General features: G+C 42.0%; 1 protein-coding gene across 1 annotated transcript in view; it reads left to right on the top strand.

Moving 5' to 3' along the window:
- The window catches only part of SPTLC3 (serine palmitoyltransferase long chain base subunit 3), a 139828-nt gene extending 128099 nt beyond the window's left edge, over positions 1–11729 (top strand). The window contains exons 11-12 of the mRNA XM_047771673.1: positions 6109–6241; positions 8067–11729. Coding sequence (XP_047627629.1) covers positions 6109–6241; positions 8067–8180 — 247 coding nt within the window. The 3' untranslated portion in view covers positions 8181–11729. The remainder of the gene's footprint in view (positions 1–6108; positions 6242–8066) is intronic.
- The last annotated feature ends 2568 nt before the right edge of the window (positions 11730–14297 follow it).

Below are 14297 nucleotides of genomic sequence, written 5' to 3'. Positions count from 1 at the left end.
CCATGAGCTGTGGTGTAGTCAGCAGACGTGGCTTGGATCCTGTGTTGCTGTGGCGGTGGTGTATGCTGGCAGCTTAGCTCTGATTCCACTCCTAGCCTGGGAATCTCCATATGCTGCAGATGCAGCCCTAAAAAGCAAAAAAAAAAAAAAAAAAAGAAGATTATGGCAGGAGCAAGGAGGAACTGCATCTTGCTTGGATTAAAAGATAGAGACCACCTATTTCTCTTTTCCTTTTTTTTTTTTTTTTTTTCTTTTAAGGCCACACCTGTAGCATATGAAAGTTCCTGGGCTAAGGGTTGAATTGGAGCTGCATCTGCAACCTACACCACAGCTTGCAGCAATGCTGGATCCTTAACCCACTGAGCAAAGCCCAGGATCAAACCAGCATCCTCATAGATACTGGTCAGGTTTTTAACCCACTAAGCCACAATGGGGACTCTGAGACCACCTAGTCCTTGTTATTGAGGTCAAGGAGACCTCCAGAACTACACACTGGCAGAAAGACTCCTCAGGGGACAGGGAAGGGATGGGCACTAGACTGTTATTTATCCTGCCAACTTCCCAGAGACCCTAGTGCTAGAACCCATCTTGGCTAAAAAAGATGCGCATGCAGGGGAGAGCCCTGAGTCAGAGATGTGGGCTCAAGGCCAGACAAAGCAAGATGATTGGCCAGAGGAAGTCTGGAAGGACTGCCCCATACAAGTGGTTTAAATCCCCTCCAAAGCATGTGTCGCTCTCTTCCTCTCTTGCTCTTTTTCCGTCTGTCTCTGTCTCTTTCTCTCTCTACTGCCCCCAACCAGAGCCTGCCTATGCTTTCTTCACATCTATCTTCTCTCTCGCCGCTCTTAATAAACACTTTGTTTGCAACACACACACACACACACACACACACACACACACACACAGAAGATTTAAGTGTGGAGAAACTGAGGCTGAGAATAGTTAAATAGCTTTCCAAAGTCATGCAGGTCAAACAGTAGAAAAACCAGGAGGCAAACCCAAACCTAGGCTTCACTCCAAAGCTCTTGCTCTTAGCACCAAATTCTAAGGCCTCTCCCGCAGGCCAGTTTGGGGTTGTTTTCCACTGACTGCAGCTCTGAAATTGAGCATTAGTGACAACTAGAGAAAGAGAGAAAAATAATGACTTTTTCACAGTATGGCATAGATGATGTACACGTAAGCCATTCTCCAGTCCACTGGAGACTCATTAATAACTCATCTGTTATTAAGAAGAAGTTAATTAAAATCCTTTCTAAAGCTCAGATGTGCATGTCTGACCAAGCACATGGTAGAAAGTAATTTTCAGCATATGTTTATCAGATTCTAGATGCCTTTTAACACAACCCAATTGTTGGAACTTTCTGTTGGATTCTTTTGGTCTAAATAGACTGGCAGAGGATTAGTTCTGGGGCTATTAGTTGAGAGCTCATGATGGGTGGAAACGTCACATGTCCCCCAAAGATTGATTCTTTGGAGTACACTCTTCTGTCATTTCAACACAGCAAAATAACAAGCAGTTAAAATACACACATGAGTTGCCTTGTGCAATACAATCTCTCACCCCTCAGCTTTTTGTTCATGGTTCTGGGTCAAGTGGCTGAAAAGATAGTGTGCTTCAGAAATGCCATGGGATACTCTTCTGTGCTAATGACAGGGAGAGGTGACAATGGTGATTCCAAGTGGAAGATGACCCGAAACTCCTTATGATCTGATCTTGGATAACTTAAAAGAACACCCTTGTTTACTTAGAGTGGTTGGGGAAATGGTGTGTTCTGACACCACACTTATCCCATGCCTATCCAATATTTTATGATTAGCCCAAATGAAGACACCAGAATAAACCTGTGTCATTTTTTATTAGAGTGTCAAGTGTACTGCATGGAGGGATGGTAGCAAGGAAGTGTACTGGATAGTTCCTACTTGGAGGATGGAAGCTGGGATGAGACTTTTATTTTATTTATATATTTATTTTGTCTTTTTTTTTTCTAGGGCCACACCCATGGCTATGGAGATTCCCAGGCTAGAGGTCGAATCAGAGCTATAGCTGGTGGCCTACACCAGAGCCTCAGCAACGAGGTATCTGAGCCGCATCTGTGACCTACACCACACCTCACGGCAACACCAGTTCCTTAACCCACTGAGTGAGGCCAGGGATCGAATCCACAACCTCATGGTTCCTAGTCAGATTCGTTAACCACTAAGCCACGACGGGAACTCCGGAATGAGAATCTTAATAGGCTGGGAAAATGAGTCCATCCAACGAGAAGAGTCCATGAAGAATGAAAACAAATGCATTTCAATGCAAGAATTCAGCTGCATGATAACAGAACAAGAAAGAGAGTTCCCCTCCTCCTTTATATGCCAGGAGTCCGGACTAGATAAAGCCAGTGTGAAAAATGAAAATAAACCTGAGAGGGAATTTCCTGGAAAAGATATGCTCTAGGGTATATTGAGATGTTTGGAATGAAAAGGAATTTTGACCCCATGTCATCTTAGCTGGAGGATCTAGGACAAGTCAGACAACCTTCTGAAGCCCCATTTGTTTCATATTGAAAATGGGATAGACTAGGAGCTCTTTCATAAGATCATTTGAAGGCGAGGTCTATCAGCATTTAGCATGTTGCCTCTTGGAGGGGAGCTACTCAATATTGGCTCTTTATTATTAATAGTATTAATAATGTATATAAAGCACTTACTGTAGTTCTTAGTATACTGTAAGCACTCAGGGATAGCCATTATTATTACCGCTACTACCACTGCCACTGCAAAGATGATTATTATTAGTTTCAACTGTGTGTAAGATTGAGTCATCATGGTTGTTAGGCTTTTCAAAATAATTATTGCAATCTTTGGTTCTATTACTAGAACTTCCAGGAAAGTGACAGGAAAAGATTCTGTTGTGTTCTGCATCAGTTATGCTATGTTGCACCCTGGATGATGTGTCAAGCTACGAGTGCCTTCCAGTGTAAGATAGTTTCAAGGAGAAGCCAATATTGCTGACTGTTAATTCAATGCTAAGGAAGGCTTTTTTTTTTTTTTCTTCTTAGGGCCACACCTGCAGCATATGGAAGTTCCCCGGGGTCGAATTGGAGCTGTAGCTGCTGGCCTACTGCACAGCCATAGCAATGCAGGATCCAAGCCCCATCCGCGACCCATGCTGCAGCTGGAGGCAATGCCAGATCCACTGAGTGAGGCCAGGGATCAAACCTGCATCCTCATGGATGCAGGTTCTTAACCCGCTGAGCTACAAGGGGAACTCCCCAAGGAAGGCTCTTGATCCCAGTGATCACCCATGGAAGGTAGGGTGCTCAGCCCTGGTTTACAGATGAAGACCCTGAGACACACAAAAGTCAAACTACTTTCTCAGGATCACTCATGTTGTAGGTACTAGAGCCCAGAATTCGACTCCTAAACCAAAGCTCTTTTTTCAGTGCTCAACACAGCCTCTTAAGTTTTTGTCCACAGGAGAAAAATACACATCTCATTAAAGCAATGCAGAGTATAATTTAACTCTCCTCAATGTCATCATTGGTGAATGAAAAGGCATTAATCACTATAAAAAAATATCATTATTTGGGTTGTCTAAGGAAACTTAGAACAGGTTAGTTACAAAAGGTCATATTATCTATTGTTGGCAGGAGTTGCTGGCCGGAGCTTGCCTCCTGCCTGCTCTTGTTTCCGTCTCTGCTATTTCTTTAATGGGAAGTTTACACGCAGAGAGGTTTTTGAAACAGAGATTTAATTGTCTAAGCCAGTGGATGAGCACTGTTTTCATTTGGTCATTTAAAAATCTTTGATTTTATTAAAGAACTGTGATTTCTCTGCATTGCCACCTACCACAGGTTGAAAATATTATCTCTAGCCAGGGATCCTTCTGAACAAAGTCCTGTTGCAACTGTACCACCGTGGAATCTTCTATGGAGTTTTGTATAATGTGGTTTCACCCAGAAGACTTTTACTTAAATTATCAAGAGTGTATTGTATTTACCATTTGGTACAAGGTTTACATTTTCCATCCACAGGCCTCATCATACCCTTGGGGGATGGTGGTGCTCAAAAGGCTGTGATGCTACATGCAAGGCAGTGTTAATGTTTTATTATTTATTATTATTATTCACAAGGTTTCATTCCAGCCTATGCTGGCTCTAATTTGCTTTGGGGAGTACAAACCCAAAGGTTCATTATATAGAATGTTGGGGGCACTCACAGACATTAACTAAAGGAGGGTAGGTTTAGTTTTGTAAGTTTTAAACTCAGAAGTGCTCCGGGGAGGCCTCAGATCAGCCTAATGAATCAACAGTCATATCTTTCACTCTACATTCTTTGGCAAAACTCACTTCCTCTGGTACAAAGAGAAAAGTGCAGACAGCGAAAATGGCCTTTTGGGAGTCCTGAAAACTGGCCCGAGATCATGGGTCAGGTGGTTTGTCTTCCAGCAATAGAAGCACTCAACTTGTTTCTCAAACAATTACCAACTCTTATCCTGTGTAGTTCCGTGGGCAGCCTTCCATAGGGTGATCAAGAAAGAGAAAGAATGGCCTGTTTTCAAGCTCCCTTGGTTAGAAAGCTCCCTCTCCTCGTAACCTTCCCGGTGCAAATCAAAGGCTGAATCTTGCCTTGCCCGAGCCAGGGGGCCAGGGAGGGATGTGTTCGGTAGTCCTTGCAATCTCCATCCCTTCCTTTGATGACCTGCATTCTGCAACCAAAAGGCAGACAGCTGAACGGGAGGGAAGAGAAAAGACCAGTGGCCTTCCTCTCCACATCCACGGCAAGGATTCTTCCTGAGTTGTGACTGGCAGGTTTCTGTGGTGCTGTCAGCTCCCAGCCTAAACTAAGACACCAGCCACCTCTTAATGCTAAGAACAGATCTGAGATGTTTACCTCTCTGGCAGGCAGAGCCTCCCACTGATTAAGGATTCCTGCAGAGAGTGACAGAGCACAAAGTGGGGGGGAGACTCATTTGGGGGTGCAGGCCTGTGTCTGACTTTGGACCTTAGCACAAGACTTTTACAGACTTTGAAAGCTAGAATTGTTACTGAGATGAGCTCTGGGATAAAAAGAGGCTAGAAGCTGTTAAAGGGAAGAAATCATAGCTTTAAAGAGTTTTACTTTGTATCAAAGAGCTTTGTAGTTCTATGACCTATATCCTATCGGCTGAATCTATCCACCACCTCTGTGTGTGCATATTTCTTTCCCTGACTCCCCTATTTCCCCATAATCCAGCCAATGAATTTATTATCCCCAAACATACACATAAAAAATTGAGAAGACTTTTGCTATTTCCTATCTTTGGTTTGATGGAAAATTAGACCTTTATCTCTGGAGTGAGAACATGGCTTGGTGTTGGCTCCAGCAGACCCTCTGATGCTGGTCCTAAAATTATAGTCATGAAGTACAGCCTTCTTAAAATTTCCACACTATGTTATTGGCATTAAGTTTTTAAAGAAGGAGTTCCTGTTGTGGCTCTGCGGAAACAAATCTGACTAGCATCCATGATGATGCAGGTTCAATCCCTGGCCTTGCTCAGTGGGTTAAGGATCCATTCAGTGTTGCCATGAGCTGTGGTGTAGGTTGCAGACAAGGCTCAGATTTGGCATTGCTGTGGCTGTGGTGTGGGTCAGTGGCTATAGCTGCAATTCAATCCCTAGCCTGGGAACCTCCATATGCCACGAGTGCAGCCCTAAAAAGACCTCCCAAAAAGTTTTTAAAGCATATAAAAGTTTGCATCTAATAGATTTCTTTCTTTATGTAATTGCATTGTGTTATGGTTTTTTTATTCCTTAGAAAGCCCGCAGACAAAAGATGTAACATGTGTACACACTTGTTTAACCAGGGTCACGTGCATCAGCATTTTTTGCTCAGTGTCAAAGACTGTACGTGCAATTGTCTAATAAGTGTGCCAGGTCCCACAATATACTCAGTTGTGGGTGCCATCTAGGGACTGGTGGCCACATTTCCTTGTGGCCACAACTCCTTGACAGGAGTTCCATTATTTCAATCATCTCCTACTTGCTATTTTTTAAAAAAGTAAAACTAGCTATATTCCTTTTTTTCCCCTGTGTAATTTTGTCATCTCTCAGTTAACCTCCTTTTTCACCTTCCCCTTAGGGCTTTTGCAAGGCATCTATTGAATAGATATAAAATTGGTGTGGTGGTCGTTGGATTTCCAGCCACTCCCCTCGCGGAAGCCCGGGCTCGGTTTTGCATTTCAGCGACACATACACGGGAGATGTTAGACAAGGTAAGTATCACAGAAGCAGCAGGACCGGGTCCTCGGTTTCTGAGCATGTTTTTTGTTTTTTTGTTTTATTTATTTATTTATTTATTTTCTTTTTATGGCCATACCCACAGCATATGGAAATTCGCAGGCTAAGGGTTGAATGGGAGCTGCAATTGCTGGCCTACGACACAGCCACAACACCAGATCCAAGCCATGTCTTCGACCTATACCACAGCTGGCGGCAACACCAAATCCTTAACCCACTGAGTAAGGCCAGGGATCGAACTTGCAACCTCATGGTTCCTAGTCAGATTCATTTCCACTGTGCCACAACAGGAACTCAGGGTCCTTCACTTTCAAAACCATAGTTGCTACATCCCCCACCTTCAACAAAAGCAATAGAAACTATCCCAGATCGATGTCATTCAAAATGTAATTTCTAGGAAGTTCCCCAGTGGCACAACGGGTTAAGGATCCAGCATTGCTGTAGCTATGGTGCAGGTTGAAACTTTGGCCCAGGTTTGATCCCTGGACAGGGAACTTCCACATATCATGGGCATGGCCAAAAATAAATAAATAAACAAAATGTTACCTTTCGTTACTTTTTCTTCTTGCTTATATTTGGTATAAAAGCGAAGAAAATACTTTGAAGTAAAAAGAAAATTTCAAACGCCCGTAATCCTACCACCCAGAAATAAACTATACTTAACAGGTTAGCAGAGATCTTAACTGATGTCAGGTTTTTTTGGGGTTTTTTTTTTTTTTTTTGGTATCTTCAGGGCTACACCCGCAGCATATGGAGGTCCCCAGGCTAGGGGTCAAATCGGAGCTGTAGCTGCCAGCCTACACCAGAGCCACAGCAACGCAGGATCCAAGCCGCGTCTGCTACTATACCACAGCTCACGGCAACACCGGATCTTTAACTCACTGAGTGAGGCCAGGAGTCGAACCTGCAACCTCATGGTTCCTAGTTGGATTCATTTCCGATGCACCAGGACAGTAACTCCTGATGTCAGTTTGAAAGACTTTCCAAAGCGGAAAGTCCATAAGCCCCAAGAGTCATTCATTCTGATGTTAATAGCTCTCCCTTAACCTTTTTCAAAACAGTGAACTCTAATATCATCTTCCTTCTTTGACTGGTTGAGAAAAACAGGCTCAAAAATTTAGCAAGACATGCCCAATACGATGGATTTAGACTAGAGGAGAAAATTATGTTTTGTATATTCTGGATCTCAGTTGTTTCATTTGTAGAATTGGGAATATACATTTACCTGCCTGGATTAAGAGAATTGAAACAGATGTATTCTTGGTATCTTGTGGTTTTAAATTCTTTTATTCTATGGAGCATAGAGATGAGTATTTAAAAGCTGGGGATGGGAGAGGTGGAGGTGGGGGGAAGCATGGAAGAGACAGGGGTGCTGATCAGCTGCCATGATGTTCCATTTTCTTACTGGCCAGGTTGGTTTGCTGTGTCATGAAGACATAACTCAAATGTAACCTGCAAACTTTTCTTTTTCTTCCACAAGCTTGTACCATTAAACTTTAAAATAAAGCCTTCAAGGGTAAGCAGAGATCAGAGGCTTTTATTTCTCTCTCCACACCCCACAAATAAATTAAACATCCGTAAGGTGAAGTTAGGCTATTAAAGAGTAGGAAATAAAATGCATTAGCTTCTCACATTCCTCTAGGGCTGGTTTATGAACCATAGCTACCTGCTTTTTTATCTTTCTCCTTTTCTTTAAAATTCAATAAGCTGGCCAAAAAAGATGGTGGTTCTCTGTGAGGCTGCAGAGAACATGGTTACTTGGGGGTTTAAAGGGGACTGATGCAGGCCATGTCTTTGCAGGTTTTGGAAGCCCTGGATGAAATAGGTGATCTCCTGCATGTGAAATATTCCCGGCACAGGAAGTCAGCACGCCCTGAACTCTATGACGAGTCAAGCTTTGAACTTGAGGACTGAGTCTCCTGGTCCTGAAATGGAACCTCCAAACCCTGCCAGAAAGACCTCCCTCTTTGCCTCGGAAGGCCGATAAATGGATTTCTCCTCCTTTCTAAGAACAGTTTTTGTTTCCAAACCAGCTTCATTGGACCAAGGGAGACACAGTCATTGTTGTGTTTTTAGTGTCTCTGCAGAGACAAAACTATGGTTTCAGGAGATTAATGTTCTCCTCTTCCTGCTACAAATGCACGCACTTCTTAGAAAAAGTTTAATGCCAAAGAGCCTGTGTCTTAGCTGCTACTGTGCAGTCTCTTTGGTCCAGACCCTTTCAGGAGTTCCAACCAAATGAGAGGGTTAAGTGTTTTAATTTAGTAGATCTCACAATGTGTTTACTTATTTCCTCTGCAGACAGGGGCAAGGGTGGTAGGCAGGAGCTAAACTCTTTATTACCCAGGAAAACACCAGCTAGAACGCATCAGGGAAATTTCCAGGCAGGAGGGTAAAAAAATGTTGCTTCTACCACTTGCCACATTTGGGCTTTTTCCAAGGACAAGTGTCAAGAACCATGGTTAATGTTTCAAGGGAGAGAGCCGACCTGACCAGCATCAACCAAAGACATCTTTAAAGGAAACTTTCCTTTTCCTCTTGCTGGTCTCCTACAGTTTTATAGCTGCGCTTTTGAGGTTTGGAAAATTCAAGACTTTTGTTTCATCAGGAAGGGGGCAGAAGGCAAGCCAGCCAATTGTAGGCCTAGACTAAAACTGTAAATTATAACAACTTGAACGCCATTGGTGCCGTGTGGAGTGAATGGTTAGTGTGCATACCTTTAACTAATTTAAGGAGTGATTGTCATTTCCTATTGAATTTGGAGTAAATGGTGAAATTCAAACTCCTTGAGCGTTGACTCCCAAGACTACCCTTGAAGAACAGACTGATTCCAAAATGACATTTAAAAGTAAATGTTATTCAACTTTTCAATTTGGACACACACCCCCCCACCTTCAGATCTATTAACTAGTACTGTCATTTGGCATAAGCCCTCCGACTAGGTGCTAAGAAGGCTTATACACTATTGGGCAATTAACTGTAATTTACTTGAGTTCTCTTTGTCTCTGGATGTCTGTCTGCCTATTGGTCTGTCTGTTTCTCTCTTTCTCGCTAAATGTGAACACACACTTCTCTGTAAATTAGCCCTTTGCTAATTGGATCTAGTTAGTATGGAAAAAGCCCGTGGAAAACGTTATCTTTAACAAGCTCCCAGATGGTGCCCAGATTGGGAAACTCTAAAAAGCAGGGGTGACCTTTCAGCAAAGCTTCTGTAATAGTTCGAATGAGTTACAGAACATTCCACTCCATCAAATGACACTATAAACAAATCACTTCAAGAGAGGCTTGACTTTGCATGACACAGATGGACCCAGGCTTTCATGTTGTGCCCTGAGATAGAAACTCTACTCACAGCCTCAGTGTTGGATGGAGCAGTGGGCCCAGATGCTCAGAGCTTATTAAGGGCTAAAGGTAATCAGTGTGCAAAACTTTTTATGGGGAAATTATAACCCCCAGTAGATACATCACTTTAAAAGCGGATCACATGTTAAAGTTCCTCATGAACATTTGCAAGGAGTCCTACAAGCAGAAGAGGAGAGGAGGTGGGTTCTGAAAATGCAGTGGCCCCATCCAGTGACTGATTTTGATAACTAAATTCCAAAAGGGACTAAATTCCAACTCTTCTCAGTGAACAGGTGCAGGATTCCTTGTGCAAAAGAAAATTTATGTTCTATAAATGTGCAAAGAAATAAAAGACAAATAGGCCTTTTCTCTTGAAAATTGTACATTTAAATGACATTGATCTTAGTTAATTGTCCAAAATGCATCTTCATCAAGATCTCAGAGGCCTAGGTGATTTATTACATTCTCAACTCAACAAAGGCTAAAAGACCTGTCTCTGTCAGAGAGCCTGTGTTGAATGTATACACTTATGAGAAGAACTGAAATCCAAGCGAAATATTTCCTGAGGGGCACAGGTTCCAAAGGGTTGGTTATATAAGAATATATGTCATGTAGAATGAAGTTGGTTAAGAGGGTGCTTGTGAGAATTTTTAATTTTTATACAAAAAAAAAATCTATTGCTAGGTTAGTAAAAACCATGATTTCAATTGAATAGGGATTACCGGGCTTCAATAACTATACCAGAGCCAAAAATATCCCTTTGGTTGGTTCTGTTTGGAAAGATGATTTTCTAAATGAACTATAGTGTTATGCATGCCCAAACCTCCCAACTGCAATGCTAGTGTGTGTGTGCACACATGCATACTTCCCCTTCCTTTACAGAGCAAGCAGGAGTATAAAGGTACGGAGATGAGAATCTGCTTGACTGATGGATAGATGGAAGATGTTGTTTCTAAAAATGACCTTCAGGGAAGCAGAAGATAAGGGATCCAGATCTATATTTGTAAGGAGGATATATTTGCATAATGAAATGATGCAGACATCTTCCTAATCTTATGTGGTGCAGGTTCCTGACTGTTTGGCTGTATTTGCCTTTCAGCATGTTTTGGTTTGAGAGAGACCATGGGCTTTAGAACTTTCAAGGAGGCTTTTTAAAATGCAGATCCCTGGGCCCACATCAGACCTCCAGTGAATCAGAATAGCTGCACTGCCACTGCCGGGAAGCTGCATTTTAATCAGCTTTCCTAGAGGATTCTAATCCAGGTCAGAATTTGAGAACCACTATTGGAACTTCTGTTTTGGTAGGTGGGTCAGCTCCAATAACAGGCCAGGAAGTTTGTCCTGATTCTCTGTTGATAGCTAAGGGTATTTATACTACTAAAATAAAATGAATTATTCCAAACTTTTCAATGGGACATTTTGTTCCCATTTTCTTCTTCTCTTTCTACCAAAATGGATCCAATATTGCAGAATAATCTGCTACTCGTTTAGACAAAATTTTCCCATCTCCACTTCTTCTGTGTTTCATTTCCTACAAGATGTTCCCTTTCCTTTTTGTGACCTTGTTCCATTGAATGTAGCATCTTGTTTATTTTTTTTCTTCCTACTCCTTCAAACCCCTTAAAAAACTTCAACCTCTGATTATTTATTTATTCCAACAACAGCTCTTGAACAAGGTGAAAGTCTTATTTGTTCTTCAAACATGCAGTGCTCCTCTGTATGTTTCTTCAGTGATAAGATATTATAAACAGGTTTACTCTGAATTAAAAGTTCTGATGAAGAAACCTTAGCTCTTTTAAATATATGCTTTGATTTATGGCAATAATAACAATTGAAATTTGAATTTGTCTGATGATCTCTTGGCAATTTTTCCTAGTCTTGGTGAGAACAACATATCTGAAAGACTGTTTTCTCAGAATGCAACTGTGTAATGTTTAGAAAACTAAGAGGAGTCTGTATTTTAAATGTTTGTAGGCAGTTATTGTGGGACCTTGTGTTGTGTTTTGGTGTGTTGTGTGTGTGTGTGTGTATGTGTGTGTTTCACTGAAACATTTGAGTTGACTGATTTCATTTCATTCTGCCTGTAATATGTTAGTTTCTTTAATAAACAAATCACTAAAATTGGCAGTATAAAAATAACTGATGATTTTTGTGTTTAGTTTGGGTTGCCCTAAAAAAAGACTGAGGTAGAGATTTGCTTTTAAGAATTTCATTGAGGAGTCCCTGCTATAGCACAATGGGATTGGGGGCATCTTGAGAGCACTGGGATGCAGGTTTGATCTCCAGCCCTAGCACAGTGGGTTAAGGATCTGGCCTTACAGCAGCTGTAGTTTAGTTTGCAACTGTGGCTCAGATCTGATTCCAGCCTTGGGAACTCTGTATGCCAAGGGGCAGCCAAAAAAGTAAAAAAATAAGAAGAAGGAGGAGAGGGAGGGGGAGGGAAGGCACAGGAGGAGCAGAAGGGTCGGCACAGGAGGGGGAGGAGGAGGAGAAGAAGAAGAAGAAGAAGAAGGAGAGCAGCAGCAGAAGCAGAATTTCACTGAGGAAAATTGGCCAGGGGTGGCTAGCCCTGGCTTGCACCATGTCAGAAGAATCAGTTGTGCTCACACCTTCTCTACTCTGCTTTCAGTGACATTGGAGCTTGAAATTGGTCATGTTGGGAATATTTACACCATGAAAATTGGCAAACACTGCAAATTAGTGATCTGGAGAGCTGGCTATTAAACATTTACCAGCATACCACTGAGACCACATCCAATGACACAATATCCAGGTTGGAGTGAGGGAACAGGATTGGAAAAAGGAGAAGCTGAACTGTATGTCATCATAATCTAGGCCTCAGTCAGCCCCAGGGGAGCTATGCAACTGAGACGGGCCTTTAGAGGTATCTCAAAAGAATGCAAGGGAGCCAAGTCTTTTCTCCCCATCCACCAGTCACTGGATGTAAGCCACCAGGGTAAAGGTATGGGGGAGAGTGTTACCTTGTGTGAAACAGTTCTATTGAGTTGAAGGCAATTCTTGGGGAGGGATTCAGCTTTGAGCTGACAGCAGTCCATCCACTTAAAAATATTATTTCTGGAGTTCCTGCTGTGGTACAATGGGCTCAGCAGTGTCTCTGAAGTACCAGGAAGAAGGTTTGAACCCAGGCCCAGCACAGCAGGTTAAGGATATGGACTTGCCACAGCTGCAGTGTAGGTCACAACTACAGCTCAGATCAGATCCCTGACCCAGGAACTCTATATGCTGTAAGGAGGCCAAAAAAAAAAAACAAAAACAAAAAGCAAAAAAAAAAAAACAAACCAATAAAAAATTTATTTCTAATCTATACACTTAAAAAATTGTTATAATGAAACTATTTAAACATACAATAAAATAGAATAGTATAATGAACCCACATGTGCCTGTCACACCGCTTCAAACATTATCAATTCACAGCCAGTCTTTTTCACCTACTTCTCCTGCCCATTTCGCTCCCCCTCTTACAAGATTACAAGCCCCAGAAATCCTATAATTTTATCAGTATGTATTTCACTGAGTCTCTCTAAAGGGTAGAGTTGTCTTAATTAATTCCCTAATTGGTTTCAACTTCATTAAAAGGTAAGTCTTCAGGATAACAAAGGCATCGAAACTAGTCAAATTTTCTATCTCATACCCTACACGAAAATTTCCAGGAGTAAGACTGGAACTTATTTCTAAAATAGGTATTGGGTGTCTTGAAAGAAAATAAATCAATAATTTTTGGACATTTATCATCTTCCAGACACGTACCAAGAAGTCTGTCATACATTATCTTCTGGGGACTCTCAGAGGTGAATAATGGACTCATCTTGAATGGCAATGGTACTGAAGGTGTTAGGGGATTGGTAGTGACTAAAGAGGATCCCCAAGACTCTGAAAGGGTGTTGCTTTTTTTCTGAGCATGATTTTTTTTTTAAGAGCCACAGCCTTGGCATATGGAAGTTCCCTGGCTAGGTGTCAAATCAAAACGGCAGCTAACGGCCACAGCCACAGCCACAGCAGCACCAGACCCAAGACGCATCTTCGACCTACACCACAGCTCATGGCAACACCGGATCCTTAACCCACTGAGTGAGGCCAGGGATCAAACCTGAGTCCTCATGGATACTAGCCAGGTTCACTACTCTACTGCTGAGCCACAACGGGAACTCCTGCCTTCTTCTTCATTGAATCAAGTTTCTTAAAACGTTATTTCTGCTAACTTTATATATTAGCAGTAGTAATTCAAGTAGGAATAAAAACAAGTGAGACCAGCTCACTCATGTGGAGAAGGATGATGCCTGTGACAGGGTTAAAGGTAGGACTTATCACTGTCATTCTCATTGCATCCCTTGCTCCAAATGAGAGGTTTAAATCTGGTGGTTGCAAGTCAACGTCTCTGAAAAGTTATCACTGGTACAAATCAATGAAATGTCCAATAAAAGAAGGTCAGAGAAGAAGAGAAGAAGATAAATTTTTTTTTTTTTGCAGGTTTTTGTTGATGTTGTTTATTTTTTGCTGTGGCCTAAAACAGTGCTCCTTTTTATTCAGCCCAGATGCTAATTTTTATATCAAAAACATTGTTTGAAGGGGCTAGGGATTTTGGCTATCCCCCAAGTTTATTCAGGATCTTTCTTAATTAGGTTTGGGTGCGGTGCCCGTGGCCAGGGTGAGGTCTGGCTCCAATCACCA

Source organism: Phacochoerus africanus, chromosome 3 (assembly GCF_016906955.1).
Source record: "Phacochoerus africanus isolate WHEZ1 chromosome 3, ROS_Pafr_v1, whole genome shotgun sequence".
Classification (NCBI taxonomy): Eukaryota; Metazoa; Chordata; class Mammalia; order Artiodactyla; family Suidae; genus Phacochoerus; species Phacochoerus africanus.
This window is presented reverse-complemented; position numbering and strand designations above follow the sequence as displayed.